Raw genomic sequence first — 25,118 nt, forward strand, 5'->3', positions numbered from 1 at the left:
GGAGCATCAGACAGCTCTCAGATCCAAAATCTCAAATTTCAGACACCAAGAGAATCCAACGTTGAGAGCGACAATGTCTGTATTGGGGTCTATGACAGTTGGACAGTATCCAGTCGGTGTTGTGGGCCCAGGCCCACTCAAGGCCCTTCCAGAATCATATCCTAAGATCCTGGAACAGACAAAGGGACTCACTAAACAAACGGTTCAGGACCCCTGGTCTGATAAAAGCTTCTCTTTCTTGGTGGCTAAGCTCCCGAAATCCTCAGAGGGGGATTTCTTGGACCCAGGACCCTCTAATACAGTGACTATCGACGCCAGTTTACGAGGCTGGGAAGTTATGGTGGCCCAGATTCCCTTTCAAGGCTGTTGGAGTTCCGAGATCAGTGCCAGATCTTCCAACTTCAGGGAGCTAATGGCGGTAGAAAAAATGCTCAGAGCGGCAGTCGATCTAATCCAGGGTTCTCACATCAAGATTCTCTTGGACAACGTGACTACAGTTGCCTTCCTTCGTCATCAAGGAGGCACGAAGGTACACAGCCTAAAACAGATTGCAGGCCGAATATTTTTGTGGGCAGAACAACATCTCCTATCACTTTCAGCAATCCACCTGAAAGGCTCAAACAACGTTCAAGCAGATTTTCTAAGCAGGAAAGATATCCAGCCAGGAGAATGGAGCCTGAATCCTCATATTTTCCAGTCGCTGGTAGCAAAATGGGGTCTCCCCGAGGTAGATCTCTTTGCTAGTCGGTTAAACGCAAAACTTCCCCTCTTCTTCTCATTGGACAGACGAGACAATGCCATGAATTGGGACGCACTAGCCCATCCCTGGCATTTCAAGCTGCTCTGCGTTTCCTCCAATACCGCTGATAGCAAGAACCATACAGAAAGTCAGGTTAGAGAGAGTGGCAACAATTCTGGTGGCCCCTCTGTGGTCCAAAAGGTCGTTGTTCGGGGCCATCACAGAACTGTGCCTAGAGGGTCCGGTAATACTACCATAGGTCAACAACCTTCTCTCTCAAGGGCCCCTGTTCCATCCCAATCCTCAGTGGCTAAAACTGGCAGCCTGGTTACTGAAGCCGAGATCTTAAGATCCAAAGGTCTCTCTGAAGAAGTTATAAAAACTCTTCAACAGAGTAGGAAGCCAGTAACCAATGCGATATACAGCAAAATATGGGAAAAAATTCCTATCATGGTACGCCCTGGATATTCCTGATACCTCACATCCCAACATTGCTCGGATCCTTAATTTTCTACAGAGTGGATTGGAGTTGGGTCTCAAACCCAGCACTCTTAAGGTGCAGATTTCAGCCCTAAGTTCAATATTCGACCAAGATTTGGCCTCTCATAGGTGGATCAAGAGATTCATAACTTCACTCAGACTTCACCCAAGAATTCAGTCTCCGGTCCCATCCTGGGATCTAAATGTGGTACTCAAGGGTTTAAGCCTCTCTCCCTTTGAGCTTCTATCCTCTAGCACAATACAGACTCTCTCTCATAAGACTGCCTTCTTAGTAGCCATCACTTCAGCACGGAGAGTAGGAGAACTACAGGCCCTTTCCACCAGAGAACCTTACATGAATGTGACCGAGGATAGAATTATGCTTCGCCTGGACCCTTCCTTTCTCCCAAAGGTAGTTTCGGATTTCCATCGTTCCCAGGAAATCATCCTTCCCTCCTTCTGCCAGAAACCTTCCAATCCAAAGGAAGCAGAGTTCCACCTCCTAGATGTCTGCAGAGCTGTCCTTTATTATCTTTAACAAACTGAGTCTTGGAGATTGGATGGGAACCTATTTATACAGCACTCAGGGCAGAACAGAGGAAGGAAGGCGGCTAAATCCACTATAGCAAACTGGATCAAAAAGGCAATTGGAGAAGCCTATAGCAATCCACAAATGAATCCACCGATTGCCTTAAAGGCTCATTCTACCAGATCCACATCAACTTCATGGGCCGAAAGAGCGGGCGCTTCTACTGAGCAGATTTGCCGGGCAGCTACATGGTCTTCCCTTCATACGTTTTCTAAACATTATAGATTAGACTTATCATGCACTAGGGATTTAGACTTTGGTAGGAAAGTCCTACAAGCTATTGTCCCTCCCTAATAAAATATCGTTGGTATTCCTCCAATGCTGTCGTGGAAGGCGTATTGAGAAGATAGAATTAGTCCTTACCAGTAATTCGGTTGTGGTATTTTGAAGAAATTAGTGCAGAAAATATCAGTGAATACCACAAGACCAAAAGAAAAGTGACTTCAATAAATTGCAAATGATGAATTGGGCTATATGTATCTTTAATGACTAGTATGAGGCGGCTCCCAGGCATCTTTTCAATGTCCCATCCAGTTCCCCTTAACTGATAAGTCTTTGGTCACGTTCACACTATCTGTATTTGGTCAGTATTTTACTACAGTATTTATAAGCCAAAACCAGGAGTGGGTGATGAATACAGAAGAGGTGACGAGTTTCTATTATACGTTTACTCTGATTGTTACCCTTCTGATTTTGGCTCACAAATACTGAGTGTGTGAATGTGGCCTTTCCCTGCTCTGTTCTAGTCATTTGAAATGCATGGTCCCTGGCTCTTTTCCTTGTAATGAGTGAACCATACTCTGCAGTAATATATCCAATGTCTGATTCATGCGGCCTTGTTGGGGCAGCATGAGTCAGATGACAGGTTCCCTTTAACACTGTCTGGTTGAAGTTTGCCCTGAGATTAAATATCATTGATATACCCCCCATGTGTCTTGCCTGTGCATCAGTTTCCATGAAGTTGCATATCTATGTTTCAGCCCCCACCTTTTGCCCCACAGTAGCCATGCCGCCCACTTTAAGGTGCTTACAAACTTGCCCTGATTTCTTTCCCGGGCATTCTTTTCTGCACTTCCTCTGTGTGAACTCTTGCTATTAGAGGCACAGTAGGAGCAAAAGTCTTTGCTAATTTCCCAGCTATAAATGCTCAATTAAAGCTGTGCATCAGCGGGGGTTAGGACAATCAGTGAGCTCTGATGCTGAGTGTTACCGAATTGCTACTGCTGTTCAAATAGATAATTAGTGTGTCATTTGAAACCTATTTCCATTGCAGACCAATGACTTATGTTACCTACATTACTTAGCACTCAGCCCAAGAAGCGCATGGTAACCCTGAAGCCCGTGAATTCATAGTTGAGGAATATTCTGCTGAGCCTGTGTGAACGTCATGTACATTTGTTATAATATGTGTGTGTGTATATATATATATATATATATATATATATATATATATAATAAATATATATATATATATAATAAATAAATATATATATATATAATAAATATATATATATATAATAAATAAATATATATATATATAATAAATATATATATATATAATAAATAAATTTAAATAAATTAAATAAAATAAAATAAATTTTTTTGACATGAGCATAGATTGGAGATTCAGTCCATAGAATATACCTTTTCTCTTGTATTCACCAGTAATAAACGTCCTGCGTGTGATCAATGGCAGGTGAGCTGGGCTGTTGGATGTGCTTATCTTTAATAGACAGGCAGATGCACATAGAGTAAATGTATGCACACAGCGCCTACGTAAAGGATGCCATTGGCAGCAGGATTGGGAGTTTTGCTCAGTAGCTGGGGGAGAAATCCTTAGTGCGATGTACGCTGGTAAGGAATAGATCTGGATTGTGCTTTCTGCTTTAACTACATCATGATGAGCTCTGAATAAACCACTTTTTCAATGTTGCATTTCCTTCTCCATGATTTATGGTCCCCTGTGCTGGACACATCACACTGGCAGTCAATTAGTGAGCTCTGCTCCCTTCTTAACTCACATTAATTAGGTTAATAATTCAGCAATATTCCCTTATGTGCTAGGAATTACCTGCAAGTGATAATCGTATTTGCCTCTGTCATTGAATTATTCTGGGAATTTACCTGGAATCCTCCAATGTACTCAGAGCTTTCTGTCTGAAACTTTCTCAAATGAAGCATCAGCTGATTATCTTCCTCCACTTGTGTATGACGGAGCATTGAGCTTTTGCAATTTGAGAAAACTTCAAAGATGTAACTTCCGACTATTCATTTCTTCTTACGCAACATCAAACAATGTTTTTGTTAATGTAAGTATAGAAATGCGCCTTGCTACCGCTGCTGCATTCCCAAATATTTCTGTCGGATTTGTTTTTTGATCTTATCTCCGTTTCCAAGCCCTGCATATATGCTTTGTATATATGCAGGGCATATATTCCATGGTGTGCTAGATCAGACCCGGTGTATCTCATACATACTGTGACATTTGGCCTCGCCCTGATAACCTTTTAGGCTTGTTTCCAACTGGAATTCAGGAAGCCCTTGGGAAAGAAAAGTGATTTGTGTTGCTGTGAGACATATTAGGTTTGAACAGGTTTTGAGTCGAGCGTACATGTTAGAGGGGAGTCAGTAGAAATTGCTGTTGGCCGAACAAGCATTCAGCCTACAGCTATTTAATATTTCAGTCAACTTCCCCAAGTGTAGGGAATGTAGTCCAAACATTGAGCTTGATGTGACTCTGATTTTATAGTTTTTTTTTTTTCTTTTTCTTTTGTCTATTTTGTGTGAATAAAACAGAAAATGTTTCATTGGACCCTGTATTTAATTTTTTTTTCTCTGGTAGAAGTAATGCAATATTTCTGTAATGTATGCCTGAAGGCTGGTGAGGTAGGGACAGAGACCCTGATTCCAGCGATGTCATTGTTTACTGGGTGTAGCAGTTGTGATTTGATCAGGTTTGTTTGCTACTGGTACAGCAGTGCTGGAAGTGCTGAGCCCTGTGTAGCCCCGCCCACACCTCTGATTGGCAGCCTCCTGTGTACAATGTATATTGACAGTAAGCTGCTAATCATTGCTGGGAGTGCTGAGCCCTGTGTAGCCCCGCCCACACCCCTGATTGGCAGCCTTCTGTGTACAATGTATATTGACAATAAGCTGCTAATCAGTGCTGGGAGTGCTGAGCCCTGTGTAGCCCCGCCCACACCCCTGATTGGCTGCCTTCTGTGTACAATGTATATTGACAGTAAGCTGCTAATCAGTGCTGGGAGTGCTGAGCCCTGAGTAGCCCCGCCCACACCCCTGATTAGCACCTTCCTGTGTACAATGTATATTGACAGTAAGCTGCTAATCAGTGCTGGGAGTGCTGAGCCCTGTGTAGCCCCGCCCACACCTCTGATTGGCAGCCTCCTGTGTACAATGTATATTGACAGTAAGCTGCTAATCAGTGCTGGGAGTGCTGAGCCCTGTGTAGCCCCGCCCACACCTCTGATTGGCAGCCTCCTGTGTACAATGTATATTGACAGTTAGCTGCTAATCAGTGCTGTGGGTGTGGTTGGACTATGAGGCAGCTTGTCCTGTAGTGATAATCTCAAGTTAATAAAACACTAATTGTATTGAAACCTCAAAACACAGCCTAGTAAGTGACACATCGCTGGAGTCAGGCTCTAAACCTTTACATGAAGTTGCTCTCAGATTACATAGCTTATTTGCCCATCAGCTATTCCTTCATACACAGGAACCCTCTGCTCTTCCAAGTGTGTTCAGTGGGGAGAGGGGCGTAAGCCGCAGCTAGAGATTTCTAAAGATGTCTTCTCTCCCAGGAGGACAATAGAGCACACAGGTTGACATCAACAGTGGGACACCCCCTTAGATATTGTTGACCTTTCCCAACAAAATCTACTAGTTTGACTTTCATTAATGTGTTTGGGAAATCTTAAGCATGGTTCTGATTGGAAATGGTGTGTGATCAGTTTTGGGTTTGTTCCTGGCATTGGCATTTGTGAGCCATAAGTGATCACGTGTATCTGGTGTTTTCTTTACATCACATTGCATCTTCTGGGCTGCCCTTCTGATTAGAGAAGTTCTGGATGGGGATGTATATAGTATTCTGATTCCAAAAAGAAAGTGCTGGGAGGAAATGCTCTAATGATGCTGGAAAGCTCACTTTGACAAGCTGCATAAGCAAACCTGTGCAACAAATGTCTTCTGGCAGATGATCTCGTGGAAGATTAAATTGTGACCGGTCACTTTGGGATTCAGCTCCTGGATTTTATTAATCATTTAGCAAAGCTAACCCATTCTTCACAGGTTCAGTTAAACGGACTCCTAATACTTGTTATTTCTTAAACAACAGATCAGATTGTCCAGTTTTAGTAATCTGCTGCCATTATTGGGGTGTGCGCATCATCTGGTCACTGGGACCCTGCTAGAGCGGAATACAAATAATGGTCTGCAGTGGGGACTCTGGAGTGATGAGCAGACATTTGTAATAATAAATCAGCATGATTCACGCTGTACCGATCAATAGGGACCACACAGCCCAATCACTTTACATCAGATAAAGCATGTCTTGTTTAGATGAAGGTTGCCTCATCTTAAGTCTGCTAGGGTTATGGATGAAGGCGGCTCTCTAGTGGAATCTATAGAACAAAATTTTACCTGCACAACAAGTTTTTTTTTTTCTTCATAAAAATAAACAGGAGGCAGTTTTATATCTCAAATAAAGCTATTAAATTGAGTTTGCACTGCAGGCATACAAATGCAAGGATGGATAGATCATAAATTGTGCAGCAGTCAGGTGTTGTGGATCGCCCCATGTGTACCAGCTCAGAGCCATATACAGGTGCGTCTCACAAAATTAGAATATCATCAAAAAGTTTATTTATTTCAGTTCTTCAATACAAAAAGTGAAACTCATATATTATATAGTCATTACAAACAGAGTGATCTATTTCAAATGTTTTTCTGTTAATGTTGATGATTATGGCTTACAGCCAATGAAAATACAAAAGTCATTATCTCAGTAAATTAGAATAATTAAAAAAAAAAACCTGCAAAGGCTTCCTAAGCTTTTAAAAAGGTCCCCTAGTCTGTTTCAGTAGGCTCCACAATCATGGGGAAGACTGCTGACTTGACAGATGTCTAGAAGGCAGTCATTGACACACTCCACAAGGTCCCAGAGTTCCAATTTTCATTTGGAAATCAAGGTCCCAGAGTCTGGAGGAAGAGTGGAGAGGCCACAATCCAAGCTGCTTGAGGTCTAGTGTGAAGTTTCCACAATCAGTGGTGGTTTGGGGAGGCATGTCATCTGCTGGTGTAGGTCCACTGTGTTTTATCAAGACCAAAGTCAGTGCAGCCGTCTGCCAGGAAATTTTAGAGCACTTCATGCTTCCCTCTGCCGACAAGCTTTATGGAGATGGAAATTTCATTCTCCAGCAGGACTTGGCACCTGTCCACACTGCCAAAAGTACCAATACCTGGTTTAAAAACAACAGTATCACTGTGCTTGATTGGCCAGCAACTCGCCTGACCTCAAGAGGAAAATGAGAGACACCAGACCCAACAATGCAGATGAGCTGAAGGCTGCTATCAAAGCAACCTGGGCTTCCATAACACCTCAGCAGTGCCACAGGCTGATCGCCTCCATTCCACGCCGCATTGATGCAGTAATTGATACAAAAGGAGCCTCGACCAAGTATTGAGTGCAGTTACTGAACATACATTTCAGTAGGCCAATATTTCAGATTTTAAAAACCTTTTTCAAGCTGTTATAAAGTATTCTAATTTACTGAGATAATGACTTTTGTGTTTTCATTGGCTGTAAGCCATAATCATCAATTAACAGAAATAAACACTTGAAATAGATCACTCTGTTTGTAATGACTCTATATAATATGAGTTTCACTTTTTGTATTGAAGAACTGAAATAAAGTAACTTTTTGATGATATTCTAATTTAGTGAGATGCACCTGTATATAGCTCCAGTGTAATCCAAAGCACTTCACAATGCAGTGGATGCTCTCCTAATCTGTCATTATAGGGGAATAAACTATCCAAAGATTCATATAAAGGCATGAAAGGTCTGCTCACAAGAGCTAGCTATCTAGGCAAAGCTAGGGTTGACATTAAAGGTAAAAGTTTAGTTATCTTTCAATGGTCTAACCATCTTTTATAAAACAAGGTAGTGCAAGTAAAGTTGCATGAGAGTCGCGCATCCAGTGTCTGAACAGAAATGGAGTGCGTCAGTATGCCAGGAATGTGGGGATTTGGGTTTCATGGGGAAAAATGTAGGATGGTAAATGGAAAGGGGTTAGATTAGGGGATGTAATTAGCCTGCCTAAAAAAATGTGGTTTTAAGGCATGCTTGGAAAGTTTGTCGATTTAGTTTGCTTTTCCTGGGTAGTGCATTCTAGTTAACTTGTGCATCACAAAAAAGGTTTGTAGAGTGTGTTAGAGGATAATTTCTGATTATGATAGTTAGTCTTAGATCCTTGTCAGACTGTAGATCACAGATGGAGTTGTAAAGATAAAGAAGGAAGGAAATGAAAGTAGGTGCTGCACTGTGGAGAAAACTGGAAACCAGAGTAGACATTAGTGTTGTCTTACAGTAAAGGTGATGTCACTTTAGAATCTGGTCAGTGATGTTTCTATATGATTGTATCCCATCCAGTTGTACTAGGTATTCATGTTCTTCTTAGTTATAAGATCCATGCATAAGTACTCTTTGGACTAATGGGGATGGCTACCGAAAGTCTTAACAAAGAAGATCAAGAAGAATTGTAGTTTGTTGCCGCGCATGTGCTGCTGATCTGTAAATGCCTAGTTTGTGAGATGTTCATTAGGGCTTCACTTAATAGATGGCTGCAGAAATAGTTCTAATCTACAATTTACATTTAAAAATTGTTGTAACGATATGGAGTAACAAGTGTATAATACTTTTGTAAGTCAGTTTTTTATTTAATGTTTGCTACTAATTTTGCTTATAGGAGGAACAAAATAGAGGAAAACCAAACTGGGAGCATCTGAATGAAGACCTGCATGTACTGATCACAGTGGAAGATGCCCAAAACCGAGCAGAAATTAAATTAAGAAGAGCAGTGGAAGAAGTGAAAAAATTGCTGGTTCCAGCAGTAAGTGAATTTATTTTATTATAAACATAGATATAAATTATGACTGCAGCGAGTCTACTGTGTTCACCGATATTGGGTCATTCACCGTCTATCAATATGATTATGGCCCAGTCTATCCGAGCATGAGCGTGGCCAGTGACATGATCTGGATGTTTCCAATCTTCAGTTTTGATTGGATTCTTACAGATGGTTGGTGGATTTGAACGTATTTCCGCTTGAAATATCTATCTAAATCACTGCCTTTGGTATTGCTTTAAATAGAATTCACAGTACTAGTTCATTTAAATGTTAATGTGAAACTTCACACCTTTAAAGGGTTATTCCCTAAAAGCTTGTTATTCACTATCCGTAAGATAAGGAATAACTTTCTGATCACTGGCGTCTGACCACTGGGACCCCCAGCAACCCTTAGATTGAGCTCTGGAACCTAGAAAACGGGTCTCTGCTGCCTCATCTTGTATGGACGGACCGGAGGTGCGCATGCTATGCCTTTGCTCCATTTATTGCCGATGGGACTCCCTGAGAAATCAGAGCTCTGTACTCTATTATTTCCCATTGAGAATGAATGCAGCTGAGGTCGAGCATGCGCACCTTCGCTCCTTTCAAGACCTGCCTGCAAAGATCTCAAAGTTATCTCCAAACATTTTTTTGGAATAGCCCATTAAAGATAATTTTAAAAAGCACCTGTCATCAGGATTTTATACCCCAAACTGCTGACCCATATATAAAGTCACTTAAATGCTGATTAAATTCTTACCTTTCTTGTAGAAATTTGTTTTGCGGTTTTAGAGAAATCTATAATTGAGATTGTATATTAATGAGTTGTAAATGCAGTGGTGTGGGCACCGTTCTTATAGATCTCCTGCCTTTTTCCCTATTCCTCGCCCGCTGCCTGCATCCTATCTGACAGATTACTCTGTTACAGTGACCTGTCAGTCAGAGACTGGAGACAGACTTCAGGCAGGGAATAGGGAGGGAGGCTGGAGAACTGTAAGTGCACAGCCCACACCACTGCATGTACAACTCCTTAGCATGCAATTTACTCTATAGATTTTTCTAAAACAAAAAACTGATTTCTTCAAGAAAGGGATGGATTTACTCATCTGTAAAGCAAATTTATACATATATGCCAGTAGTTTGGGGTATAAAATCCTTATGACAGGTTCTCTTTAAAGTGAATCTGTCATAAGAAAAAACTTTGCACATCTGGTGACTGTGTCAAATTCATTAACCATTGTTTAGCGTTGGAATGACCTAGATTCCTGCTGTCCTTTTAAAAAAAAATGTATACTCTCATTTTCCCAGCAAATAGGTAAATCCTTTTTCGCCACCCACAGCACTGTAATTGACATCAGGAACTTCTCTGTAGTCTGAGCGCATAAACCATGTTCTACCAAATGTATAAGGTACACATGTGCAGCGCTACCCTTGGCGTGCATGGTTCTTGCATTGGATGGTGTTAGAACCTATTAGTCCTCACTGACAGTGCTGCTGGAAGGCAAGCTATACCTTCATGTAATGCTGATCTTTGTACTGTACAAGTGCCAGAATTCACCAGCAGGAGCAGAGGACAGTGCAAAGCGCTCAATCAAGCTAGTTGGGCAGGGATAGTTTGCAGCATGAATACACTTGGACTCATAAAATGCTCATAATAAAGGATTATAGAGTCAAAGTACACCACTCTTATCAGGGCTGGCTGATCTATACAATGATGTATACAGGTTGTATTGTTAAATCTGCTGACAAATCCTCTTTAAATATTACAACAAATTGTTAATGTTGGCATGGCCAAAATTGGATTAATGCTCCCCGATCTCATAATGGGTCTTCGGTACAATTTTACAGTGCCTGGAAGCTCGTAGGCTTTTTTTCTTCGGTTTATTCTACTACCAAAAAAGAAAAAGATGACAAAATGATGCTATGACATTGATGATTTATATAATTCTGTGGTCTTCGGTGACTTGTTGCATGTACATTCCCTTATTTCGGTATGCCCATAAACCACACTGCCCTCAGTCCCATTGTTCGGGCTCTCCATTTGTTTTTCCTTGCTGCACTCATTCATAAGCGGAATCATTGAGTTAAGTAACTGCTGTATTACCGGAATGGAAAGGTCATTTTACGTGGCTAGCCACTACAAAGCAACTCGCAAGTCAGATTTTATTGATTGTCCATTCAGCCGCTGTCTCTGTACGGGTATACCTTCCTGCAGCCGTTTGCAAACTAAACACCCTTTAAACAGCGGTGTGAAGGATGATCGAGAAATTCCAATGGGCCTAAAGCAAGCCGTTAAAGCAATGCTACATTTTTGAAGCAGCATGTTCAGGTTCAGTGGATAGATGTCAGCTAACAGGCGCTTCAGGTGATATTTTTTTCCTAGTGTGGTGTAAAATGTCTCATGGGCCCCAGGCCTATCAACCAATTCTGTGTAATGTTTATGTAAGCAGTTCTGTCTTCAGAAAGTGTACACTTGGCATAATAATTTTCATTGGGATTCTTAGCGTCTAATCGCTATTTTTTTTCTTCGACTTTTTTTCTGGCCCAATTGGACCAACTACCAAGTACATTTGGTTAGTATAATTCAATATTTGTGCAAATGGATACATTGACCCAGTGCATTTTTGGCCAGGAAAAAGTGTTAAATAATTAGGTAGGCCCTCTAAATGCAGTATTTCAGCTTACCATCAGGTATGTATATTTTCAACAGAAAGCTTGGAAGTAAGCTACACTATAGGCATGCAGTTTCTATGTCGCTCATAGTTGTGTGTAGAAAATAAAAACTATACTTCATGGTATACTTTGAGTTTCTATTTGGGAATCTCAGTTTATTTCACTCTACTAAATGGTGAGGCATAATGACCCAGCGAAGGCCAAAAGAACACCATTGTATTACTGGAGCCCAATGGATACATTTAGCATATGGGATTTTATCCAGCACATAGACTGACTGTTGTGCATAGAGCCTAACCTCCTTTATGTCTACCTAAATGACACCCGATGTTGTCTATATCACAAGTGGCGCTATGCTTTGGGTTTTGTTTTGTCTACATACAGTATAGTGCAAACGTATTAGGCAGGGGTGAAAAAAATGTTGCAATGCAAGAATACTTTCAAAAATAGAAGTTAGTAGGTTTATTTTTATCAATGAACAAAATTTAAAGTACTTGAAGAAAACAGAATTCTTATCAATATTTGGTGTGCCCATCCTTTTGCCTTCAAAGCAGCATCAATTCTTCTGGGTACATTTGCACAAAGTCAGGGATTTTGTAGGATTAAAGTCAAGTGTATGACTATACACTTATACCAAACAGGATAATAATCATCATTGTCATATGTAGACTGAAACACAGTGATTAACAGAAACAGCTGTGTAGGAGGCTGAAAACTTGGTGCAGAACAATTAAGCTTGCTACATAGGCAAGGTTGTGGAAGACGATTTCATGTCCCGAATCATCTACCATGGCAAGACTGAGCACATCAACAAAACTCAAGGTAGATATACTGCATCAGCAATGTCTCTTCCAGGCCGATTTCAAAGTCAATAGATGAAGCAACAAGAAATGGGCAACATTGATGACTGTAGACGCCGTGGTTGGCCAAGGACATAATGCAGCAGATAAAAGGCACATTTTGCTTATTCCTCTTTAAAATCGAAGGCTGTCTAGCAGTACCATTAGCTCAGAACTAGCAGCACCCTCTCTAACCTATCTGCAGCCACCTACTGTTTTGATAAGTATGTCCTGGAATTTGGAAGAAGTCTGTCCTGAAGCCATACCTTTCACATGAACATAAAGCCAAGCAACTCAACTATGCACGAAAACTGGAGCTGGGGTTCTGAAAAAATGTCAGTTTGTTCACTGAACAATGCAGAAGTGAAGTATGGTGGAGGTTCTTGCAAGTTGGAATACAAACCTAAAGCGATGAACTGGAATGAGTTGATGTGCATGCAGTGTGTAAGCGCATGTTCACACTGGCCACTAAACAGACAAAACTAAAAACCTAATAAGCAAATACCCTGCATTAAATGAATAAACAGCAATAGTGCATGAAAATATAGAGTGCTTTGTTTTGATCAAAATTATAACTATGTAAAAGCCATCCCACCACGTTACGGTGACACTATTCGGGACGACCCTAACCTCTAATATTAAAATCTTACCATTTGTCATGTGACGTTCATGTAGATAAGGGCTGAGAAGGACTGAGACCCGGCCTTTGGACACACAACCATGGGGAACAACATGAATATAATGTCTAGCTCATAAAAGTGTGGCCTGCCTTTTTTTTTTTTTTATGCACTGGGTGCAAACAAGCAAACAAAAAACTTGCAGCTGCACCCATCTACTACTCCAGGGAAGTGTGTCCTATCCTTAAGCCTTTCCTTTTACATGGAGACAAAGCCAAGCAACTCATCTATGCACGAAAACAGGAGCTGAGCTGCTAAAAATGGTAGTTTGCATTGTTGAGCAAACAAATTGCAGCATGGCGGAGATTCTTGCAAGTTTGGGACTGCATTTCAGCATATTGAGTTGGGTATTTGGTCAGGATTAATGGTGTCTTTAATGCTTAGAAATACTAGTAGTTACTTGTCAAGTCATGTAATACCATCAGATAGGTATCTGATTGGCTTAAAATTTATTCTGCAGCAGGACGATGACCCCAGACCTACAGGCAATATAAAGTAGTAGTAGTAGTCCTGGAAGAGATATGCCCATCCCCCCAGTGACTGATCTTAACATAGTCTGTCTGGGATAATCAGAAGAGACAGAATGATTTGCTCAAGTCTACACCCACAGATCTGTGGTTAGTTCTCTAAGATGTTTGGAACAATCTCCGTTCATAAACTGTGTGCAGGTGTACTTAGAAGAATTGATGCTGGCAAAGTTTGGTGACCCCCCAAATAGTGATTTGATTTAGGTTTCTTTTTGGTACTTTCATTTTAAAATCTAAGTGTTACATTATTAACACTTCTATTTTTTAAAGTATTCTTACTTTGCAGCTTTGTTTCCACACCTGCCTAAATCTTTTGCAAACTACTGAATATATATATTTTTATACTGACCGCCTTGTAGTCTGTTAACTTAATATTCGTTTTTATTTTTTTCTTTCCTGCTTAATTCGGTTGAATGGGTTTGCATTCTAGATGCAGAAAACCTTCTCTGCCCTTATGGGCAAAGTATGTAGACGTTGCAAATGGCACACATTTTTATTCAGACATATATTCAATCTCACAGGTTCTAATACTATACTTTGTCCATAAGCCTAAGAGGGTGACATCTGCTAAATTGTTTTTTTCTTTTCAGCTTTTCTTTTTCAGAGTGTGAGAAAGAAAGGCAATTTCTTTTTCTATCCCAGCAATATAGACATGACACTGTGGTATTTCACCGATAGTAGAAATGTGAAATTAGAGCTCACACACCTACAGATTAATGTATCAACACAGCGAGATGGAGCCGCTTCTTTGCGGGGCTGAAAGAGTATTCTTTGAATAGATTTAGGCTGCAAAAATATCAAGGATAATAGCATAGTATATACAGTGCCATGGTTGACATTTCCTTAACTATTCACGATGCATGTTTTCTAATCACAGAACAGTAGAAAGGATACATTTTGGGGTACTTCGCCTATGTTCTTCTCACTGATGGATTCCGAGGCTACATATTTCAGTACTACCACTTCCTCCCCTATAGCTGTGGGTACAATCTGCTTATACCATGCAGCAAAGTGTAGGTTTCTACAGCTAGGATAGTCGTCACATAACATTTTGGGGGGGATGATTGAGCCCCGTCCTTTCCCCTCGCATCTAAGTCCAAACCTGCTTTCCTTTGTGGCCTCGTGATCTGCCTTGAGCATTACTTCTCTTGATCCCCCTGTCCCTTCCTCTTCTGGTGGTGAAGGGTGATTAGCGGCTGAATGCTTTGCTGTTTACTCTAAGCTGAAGCATATGATTTTGTGTCTAGGAGAGGCGCAGCTAGTCGCAGGCTGAAGCGTTTGGGCATATTGTGTGCCTGCCAGTAGTATGTATACGTGGGTGGGAAAGCATGAGTTTATACTTTGGCATTTTCTGCACTGTTGGACGGTGCTACATTTAGACTCTGATCGGATCACTTTACTGGATTACATTAAATGTGGTGCGTGATCATATCATTATTCATCAGGAATGGCATTAACTCTTGGGTTACCGCGGTCCTTCCAACTGTATGTTTACTTATTTCCCTTACCTTTCCTCATCATTTAATAGGTTTAATCCTTGCTGCATAATGCATCCGATAGAATTCTTATGGCCACCCCTTCCCCTATTCCCTATGAAATGAAAATTTGGAAATTTAGGTAGAAATCTTTGGATACATTTCAGTAGTCACCGAAGGGTTACTGCAGTAAATGGAATAGCTGTCAGATCGTTCACCTGGTAATCACTCCTTTACCATGGGAGCGAAGAAAGGAGCAATGCTCAATGCAGATCACAAGGTTGGAATTAGAGGTGTTGTGTGCTTGTTGGGAGAATGGAGGGTTAATTGCAAGGGTTGTCCACCTTTTGGGAACAATTTTTTTTTCCTACTTAAATGCATGTATTTTTAGCTAAAAAATCATTTTTGTTATTGAGTTTCTTTAAAGATGTTGCACATTTTGCCTTCTATACATTTGTGTTGCAATATCTATTGCTGTCTAAAGAATGATTTAACTGAGAATCTGTCAGTGAGCTTGTTCTGATGGTTAAATGGGAAAGTTTGTAATGCTTTTATCTGTTCTTTTTTGAGTTCCTCTCAGCTTACTTATGACCACAGACAGCATCACATGTAAATGAACAGGGAAACAAAAAGCATGCAAAATTATGAAAATGATTTTTAGCCCCGAATACATGCATTAAAAAAATAATAAATTGTCCCCAGAGGTGAACAGCCCTCTCTGTAAGTGACTTTGTAGATATTGATTGCACATATGAGGCCTGGTGATTTATACTCCGCAGGCACTGTATGACACAGGTTGCTTGCACTTGCATATTACAGATAGACAGAAGAAAGCATGGAAGTATCAAGCAGACATTAACAGATAAAACAAACGGGCCAGGCATGTCCCAAACGCTGTTATTCTACAGACTGATATCCTTACAATACTGTCTGTCCACCTTACAGAAGGCGCTGCTGCAGGAAAAAAATGCTCTTTATTTCCCCCTGGGAGTCACCGGCTTTCAGTCATAGTCGTGCCCAAAGCAACTAGAGTCCCCACTCAAGCCCTAGCCCTGTGAGCGGCGGCTATAAGCACGACACGGCACTTGGCTTGCTTTGCATCCAGGAGCTGTCAATCACCGTCCCGGGGTGTGCATACTGTATAGTCTGCTAATCGGTAACTTTAGATGCTCCGTGCGTGCCTCCATTACCAAAAGCCAGCGGCTCCAGAGAGGAATAACGTTCACTTTCTCCTGATAGCCGCACTTTCAGCAAGGTGGACAGACTGCGTTGGAGCATTGTTAACCTGTGAGTTAACACTCTATATGCAGGGAAATAACTTTTGCAAACATGACAGATTCATTTTAAGTTACTACTGGAAGCTCTTACATGTTTATGGGTAGATTCAAGTTGTAAGCTGTACAATATGGCCTCTGATATATTTTTTTTTATTTTTTCTGAACTCAGACTCCGGTTTTAAAGGAAAGTGCATCAATAAGTTACTTTCCAAATAAAAATCACAGCCCCCTTTTAATGGATCTAATTAGAGTGCTGAGTGAGCCAAATCAAAATGCAATCCATGGCAGAGAGCCGAGGGTCGGTGTCGGATTGCCGCAGATTCAGATTGCTTGTGTGCACATACCATTCCGGTCCCACCAGACAGATAAGCCCCCTGTATGTACAGGCTATGGCTAGCTGGTCTTCTTGGCAGCCATGACTTGCACCAGGACTACTCAGTTGCACACTTTGGAGTCTCCATACCTGTGACCTGCATGTGTACAGGTCTGTATGCCTGCTTTCAAAGAAATATGACCTTTAACATTTCTCCCTGTGATTTTTGAAAAGATTGTATCAGTGCCGTTATTATTTTGGTACCAAAAGGAGTTCCTTTCCTTTCCTTTTTAGCCCCTCTGAGCGCAGCAGGAACTTTACAGTAATATCTGCTAAGGTTCTGGCCTAGGGCTGCTGGTGCCTTTTTTGCCAGTAAAGCAGGAATGTGGGAAGTGGGCGCGGGTTGTCTGGTTTTAAATATAACAGGATACGTCTGCATTAGTTTTCGGAAGGAAATTAACTGTCTGGTATATTTTGGTGTATAATAGATTGGTTGTGTTTGTATATATACAATACAATAAAATTAGATGGCAAAAATGCTACTTGTGCTACAGTAGCAAATCTAAAGAATTAGAATTTTATACTTTGTCCTTTGCAAATTTACAAATTGAAAATATTTAGGCTTATTGAGTTGCGAAAGCATTATATTTTGCTACATCTTTTCTATGTCTTTCAGTGGAAATGAACGTTCTGCACTATCACACTTAAGTCCAGAGTATGGGAAATAGCCACTTAGCTTCCAATTTTGTTACTTAAATGGCATTATGCTGAAATGTACAAGATAGACATCACCCTAACACAGCAGGAATCGGGCTGAGGTGCATCAGTGTCACAGCAGGGTAGCACTCTTGATTTATAGGACAACCTTATTTTGACCTTCACTCATCTGTTTCTTTTCTACGTTTCCCTGTTTTTGTTTTTTTTAAGTATTGTAGCATAGAGAAATCTATGCATGCTGTGCAGATCTATAAATGTCTTCCTTTTCATATACCAAGAAATGATTGGAACACTAAGAAAAAACCGTACGGTTGCAGAGGACAGGGTTGTTGATTAGTTGCCCATTATATAAGACATAATTGCCGCTTATCTATGGGCATTATGGTATATTGCGAGATATAGCATACATATTGAAGTAGTTGGACTCGGAAATAGATGGCAACAAAAAAAATCTGATGGCATTTTAAATGATGTACTTAAAGGGAATATGTCACCCTTTTTGAGCTTTTTGAGTTAATGTGGCCATACAGGTTGTACGCAGCTGAAATTAGTCATACCTGTATGCCTCCTGGATGATGCCGTGTTTAGTAAAAATTATCTTTTATAGCTTTGATCTTCCAGGTTATGCCCAGAAGATAAGACCGCCTCTGGTCTTCATTATATAAGATTTCTCCTCCCCTTCTCTACAGATGTCCCTTTGACGTCACGTGTGCGGCCGGACATCCCGCACCTGCACAATCTGCCTGCCGTCGCTCCTCTGCACTGTGGGGAATTCACGTTTACTGTGCACCGGAGATCACTGGGACCGGAAGTTACAATGACTCTCTGGCACCCGTGCACATCAACATTGAAGACCGTGCCCACGACAGAGCAGAGGAGCGACTGCAGCCAGAATGTGCAGGAGCAGGATTTCCGGCCTCGCACATGACGTCAAAGGGACGTCTGAAGGGACGGGGAGGAGAAATAAATATAATGAAGACCGGAGGCGGTCTTATCTTCTGGGCAGTGTGCGCCCCATAACCTGAAAGATCAACGCTATAAAAGAGGATTTTTACTAAACAAGGCCTCATCCAGGAGGCATACAGGTATGACTAATGTCAGCTGTATACAACCTGTACACCCATAGTAATAACTCAAAATGGTGACTATTTGCTAGATACTGCCTTCTCATGTTGGGCTTCTGCTCAGTTGTGATAGTGGGATCTTCAACATGGCGAACCTGAAGGAGGGCATACAGTGGCAATGGAGGATACAGCCCACTTCAGGGTGATCGTTATGGGGGTAATAGCTGCAAATTGGTGCACTTTTAAACACGGCTTGTTTCGGAACCATCATTCCTTTTGTATGTACAGAAAGCGGAGTCTACATTATGATTTTGGGAATAACCCTTTAACAAAAGTTGCCATAACAAGAATTTCAAACGTGTCCAAATTGTCTGATACACAGCTAACTTTCCATCTAAATTGTTCTGTATATAAATTCCATTACATTCTACAGTGCCAGCATAGCGGATGAGATTAAACAAAATGCCATCCACGTGCTGTGGAGCATATCCACAGTGAAAACAAAATTTCTTCATGGATTTTACTTTTTCACTGCGCCATTTTCATAGAAAAATGCGAAATGTCTTTTGTGTTTACATAACCTACATAAGGTTGCACATATCTCTTCTAATTTTCGCTTTGTCCTTCTCTCTAAGGCTGGTTGTTGGTACAGATATAGAAAGTCTTGGATGCCATCTATGCCATATCACTTATCAATCACTGAATCTGTTAATACTGCTGCTAGAGCCTTACCTATCTTGAACCCTATTAATTAAATTACTGATATTCTCAGACTACTACCTCAACATCCTCAATGCTTCAGTTGTACAACATATCACTGTCTAAAGTATTTGTCAAATGTTTTAGGGCTTTCTCTTTTGCTGAGCTCACAGCATTTTCACTATCCTAAATCTGGCTGCTTCGTTTCCCTGCCTTGGCTTTTATACATGCTATTGTAGTCCCTCCTGATTGGCTGTTCTACACCATGGGATGTGGTATTTGCAAGGCATTATGGGGCATTAGGTGCAGCTGCACCTGGAGCCATGTCATCTTTCTGTGGTTGATGCAATTTTCTGCAATGTGTAAAATGGAAGCAGACATTTATTTTTTGCAATCTGCACAAATTGAATCTCAGATTGTTTGAGTTTGCCAGGAAAGGTGAACTTCAGAAGTCAACAGTAATTCAGTTTGCATCGAATCGATTTTGTTCATTTCCATCTCTGATTTTATTTTTGTTTATTAGTGTTTTCCTGTTGCAACAATAATTCACCATAAAAGATTTGTGGTTTTCCTTGTATTTGGGAGAAATACTGCCTGACGTTTTGACAAATGTCTGCATTCTGTAAACTTCAGATTATGTCAGGCCAGTTTAGAGATTAAAATCAGTTGCTTGCTTTGTACAAGCCCTACGAATGTGATATTTCCGAACCAGCTATCACACAACAACAAGGACACAGCTGTCTGACCTGTAGTCTAGAAAAAAGGCTTCAACTCTGCTCGGTTTTCACTCAGCTATGACTGTTGTGAGAACGGTTTGCTCACTCATAAATACACTTGACCTTGAAGGTGCTGCTTGGTAATGTTGAGGAGACATGAAAATGTGTCATAAAGTATCAGTCTAGGTAGTAAGATTAAATTCTGGCACAAAAAAATAAATCACGTGATGTGGATCCAATCCTAGAAATATGTATACTTGTGTATAATATCTAAAGCTATGATATGTATACTGCGGCCTCCTATCCTATCATACAGTACGAGGGTTCCTAATCTCCAGCATATGGACAGCACAGCTTATATGTAGAATCGTGGTGTGGTCATCTGCATTCCTTGGAAACGATACATGATGTTCTTTACTGCTCTACACGGCACCTCCATTGCTGACATAGTGGATTTGTCTTGCAGGTCAGCAGTGTGCGAGGCAACCCTGTCCATCAGGAAACGAGCAGAAACTAAGCATGAAAATGAGATTTCTAGATGGAATTGATTTTTGACACTACATTTGTTGCTGGCGCTCTGAGTTATTTATAACATTGTTCAATTTAACACTGATTAATTCTGCAAGACGCACACATTTTGCATGTTCATAGCGTGTGCTAAAATTCCGACTTCCTGCACATTTATCCATGTCCTCTGGTTTTTAGTGTCACTGATTTACATTGGTACTCACTGTGCTGCCTTATGCATGGAGGAAAATGTAAGACCCAATCACTAGCCCCCCCGAGGGCCTTATTGTCAAGAGCGGTCAAGGCAGCTGAAGTGAAATCAACTGCTGCAGGCACTTTAAAATAAAGGGCCTTAGGCAATGAGTTATGAAGCCAAGATCTACTTCTTCCCTGGGGTAAATTGACTTCATTTGCAGGTATTGTGTGGTCCTTATATGATGCATGGCATTACGACTTCACATCCGGGAATGAAGTCTTATTCTCCATCTGTCTTCTAGTTTAGGGAAAGTGTACTAGTGTTGCACGTCCCTCAGTAAACCATGTCAAATGGGGAAATATACATTTGATTGGCATGAATTATACTGAAACTGGTCGGCAAGGAAATCTACAAGCTTTTATTCCACTTTTTAGTGAAATAGTTTCTTCTATTTACAAAAGAATATCTACTAGCTGATATAATTACATTAAAATACTTGCTTTGTAGTTGAATGCAAGCTACTGTCCCCTATAGAAATAAATGGATCTCCATCACGGAGGATGGAGTTTGTCAAGTTTCCTGAAATTCGCGGTTTCAAGCAAATTCTAACACTTTGAGGTTTGATTCACTGTTCGGAAAAATTAAGTGTCCATCACCGTTTCCCACACTGCTGAAGCCTCAGAGAGCGAGCTAATGTTATTTTGCATGGACGTGCCCCATAATGCCCTGCAGCTATGACGTCTTACAGATTGCATACCTTGTACAGTGGGTAAGTCTCTCCTGTAGAATGTAAGCTCTTATGGTCATAGCTGTCCTCTCCTTGTCTCTCACAGAGCGTAAGCTTTTATGCTCAGCAGGGTTCTTTTTCGCTCTCCTCTCCCCCACATGTATTTTCTGAACAATTACTAGCTTTCTATTGTTGAGATTCACTCAAATTTATTCAGCGCAAATGAAATTTTTGTGGAATATGCAGCATTCAGCAAATTCGAATTTCAACAGATTCACTCATCTCTAGTCCCCTGCCATTAGTATTTGTAGTCTAGAATTGTAATGGCTGTTTTTTTCCTGCTTGTCAATTGTTGAATTTAATTTGTACACGTGTGTCACTTATTCTAGAGAATTTTTGAGCTACAGTTGTTTAAGGATGCCTGTGATGAGTAGCATACTGAGCACTGTAGCTGTGCATCCAGCTCTGAATTACTGGAAGCAGCTACATATGTCTATGTCCTTCTCTGTTGGTTTTTGCTATCTCATCTCTATAGATAGCGATGGGCAGAAGATTTCACCTGATGACTCAGTGAATAAAATATTCTGTCTTATTCTTTGCACCTCTCAAGATGAGTTTAAGTGAATTTAGAGTAAATTATTAATTTAGGAGGTAGGGAGGAGAAGTGGCTGAGAGAGGGGAGTTATGGCTAATATACTTAGCAAAGTTTTTCTTTTGGCATACTATTGGTTTGATATGTTTGTTGTAACAACAGTGGCCATTTAACCATTACCATAAAATGTATTCCTCTGAATTGTGAAAATAATTAAAATGCCTTTCAGTCTATAAATTTTGGCCTCCCTGTTAATCTGTTGTGTATTTCTGATCCTTCCATAAATGTATTTCCTTATTCTTTTACGGTGTGGTACCTATTTCTTTTCTATAAACTATCCTGATGTATGTAAGCATGCTTGTTCCTTTTTAGAATACTACTCATGGGTTTACACTATGTTTTGAGATGGATTTATGTTGCGGCATCTCTTGTGAGGTGTTAAATACATACTGTTGCTGAAGCTATTAGTTTGTACAAATACTTACCTACCCAGTCACTGTTTGAGTTTTGGAACTACTTTAAAATACAATACTATGCAAATAAGCTAAAACTTTGAGGATTTGTGAAGAAGGGAACATTGAATCCTTTTTTAGATGATTGTAATCTCACCAAGTTCAATAATTATTTTACGCACTGTCTTGCAAATGCCTATGGCATTCGTCCTAATCCAGTCAATCATAAGCAGGAGACTATAATATGCATTTGGAATTCCACTCCCTATAATCCATTCCAAGTGTCGTAATGAAAATCAGTGCTGTATAAGAACAGCATCTGGGCATAAGAAAAAGGAAGCAAAGATTTCCAAATATATATATATATATATATATATATATATATATATATATATATATATATATATATATATATATATATATATATATATATATATATATATATATATATATATATATATATATATATATATATATATATATATACAGTCATGGCCAAAAGTTTTGAGAATGACACCAAAATTATATTTTCACATGATCTGCTGGCCTCTGGTTTTTATTAGTGTTTGTCTGATGTTTATATCACATACAGAAATATAATTGCAATCATATTATGAGTACCAATAGGTTATATTGACAGTTAGAATGAGTTAATGCAGCAAGTCAATATTTGCAGTGTTGCCCCTTCTTCTTCAAGACCTCTGTAATTCTCCCTGTCATGCTCTCAATCAACTTTTGGACCAAATCCTGACTGATCGCAGTCCATTCTTGCATAATCAATGCTTGCATTTGGCCAGAATTTGTTGGTTTTTGTTTGTCCACCCGTCTCTTGATGATTGACCACAAGTTCTCAATGGGATTAAGATCTGGGGAGTTTCCAGGCCATGGACCCAAAATCTCTATGTTTTGTTCCATGAGCCATTTTGTTATCACCTTTGCTTTATGGCAAGGTGCTCCATCATGCTGGAAAAGGCATTGTTTGGCGCCAAACTGCTCTTGGACGGTTGGGAGAAGTTGCTCTTGGAGGACATTCTGGTACCATTCTTTATTCATGGCTGTGTTTTTAGGCAAGACTGTGAGTGAGCCGATTCCCTTGGCTGAGAAGCAACCCCACACATGAATGGTTTCAGGATGCTTTACAGTTGGCATGAGACAAGACTGGTGGTAGCGCTCACCTCTTCTTCTCCGAATAAGCTGTTTTCCAGATGTCCCAAACAATCGAAAAGGGGATTCATCAGAGAAAATGACTTTGCCCCATTCCTCAGCAGTCCACTCCCTGTACCTTTTGCAGAATATCAGTCGGTCCCTGATGTTTTTTCTGGAGAGAAGTGGCTTCTTTGCTGCCCTCCTTGAAACCAGCCCTTGCTCAAAGAGTCTCCGCCTCACAGTGCGTGCAGAAGCACTCACACCAGCCTGCTGCCATTCCTGAGCAAGCTCGGCACTGCTGGTAGTCCGATCCCGCAGCTGAAACAGTTTTAAGATACGGTCCTGGCGCTTGCTGGTCTTTCTTGGGCGCCCTGGAGCCTTTTTGACAACAATGGAAGCTCTCTCCTTGAAGTTCTTGATGATGCGATACATTGTTGACTGAGGTGCAATCTTTGTAGCTGCGATACTCTTCCCTGTTAGGCCATTTTTGTGCAGTGCAATGATGGCTGCACGTGTTTCTTTAGAGATAACCATGGTTAACTGAAGAGAAACAATGATACCAAGAACCAGCCTCCTTTTAAAGTGTCCAGTGATGTCATTCTTACTTAATCATGACTGATTGATCGCCAGCCCTGTCCTCATCAACACCCACACCTGTGTTAATGGATCAATCACTAAAACGATGTTAGCTGCTCCTTTTAAGGCAGGACTGCAATGATGTTGAAATGTGTTTTGGGGGTTAAAGTTCATTTCTGGGCAAATATTGACTTTGCAAGTACAGTAATTGCTGTTAAGCTGATCACTCTTTGACATTCAGGAGTATATGCAAATTGCCATTACAAAAAATGAAGCAGTAAACTTTGGAAAAATTACTATTTGTCTCATTCTCAATACTTTTGGCCATGACTGTATATATATATATATATATATATATATATATATATATATATATATATGTATGTATATATATATATATATATATATATATATATATATATATATATATATATATATATATATATATATATATATATATATATATATATATATATATATATATATATATATATATATATACACACACACTCCTCAACATTGAAAGGAAAGTCGTGGCATTATATAAATCACAGGATCAATAGACATGTTAATGATATGCATATGATGAAAAAATGGGAACATTTTTTTTGAAAAGCATCTTGATTATTCAGCATTGTGTATGAGCACTAAACACTTTGTGCATACCATGCACTTTCATGCTTTGGTATGCAATGGATGAGGTTATTAACCCCTTCGCGACCTTGGGATTTTCCGTTTTTGCATTTCCGTTTTTTGCTCCCCTTGTTCCCAGAGCCATAGCGTTTTTATTTTTTGGTTAATCTGGCCATGTGAGGGCTTATTTTTTGCGGGACAAGTTGTACTTTTTAACGCCATTACTAGTTTTACCATATCATGTACGGGAAAACGGGAAAAAAATTCCAAGTGCGGTGAAATTGCAAAAAAAAATGCAATTCCACAGTTGTTTTTTGTTTTTTTTTTTTCTTTCCACGTTCACTGAATGTTAAAACTGACCGGCCATTATTATTCTCCAG

The 25,118-nt window shown here is 40.2% G+C and overlaps 1 protein-coding gene across 10 annotated transcripts in view; it reads left to right on the forward strand.

Annotated features, from left to right (window-relative positions):
- Positions 1-25,118, forward strand: part of QKI (QKI, KH domain containing RNA binding) — a 182,532-nt gene that overhangs the window by 116,774 nt on the left and 40,640 nt on the right. For all 10 annotated transcript variants that reach the window (XR_012318031.1, XM_073671413.1, XM_073671414.1 and 7 more), the window contains one exon: positions 8,792-8,935. Coding sequence is in view for 9 of the 10 variants with exons in the window: in XM_073671413.1 (XP_073527514.1) it covers positions 8,792-8,935 (144 nt within the window). In the remaining variant the exon portion in view is untranslated. The remainder of the gene's footprint in view (positions 1-8,791; positions 8,936-25,118) is intronic.

The sequence above is a fragment of the Phyllobates terribilis genome, unplaced genomic scaffold (assembly GCF_046119375.1).
Source record: "Phyllobates terribilis strain yellow unplaced genomic scaffold, ASM4611937v1 Scaffold_3__8_contigs__length_932513732, whole genome shotgun sequence".
Classification (NCBI taxonomy): domain Eukaryota; kingdom Metazoa; phylum Chordata; class Amphibia; order Anura; family Dendrobatidae; genus Phyllobates; species Phyllobates terribilis.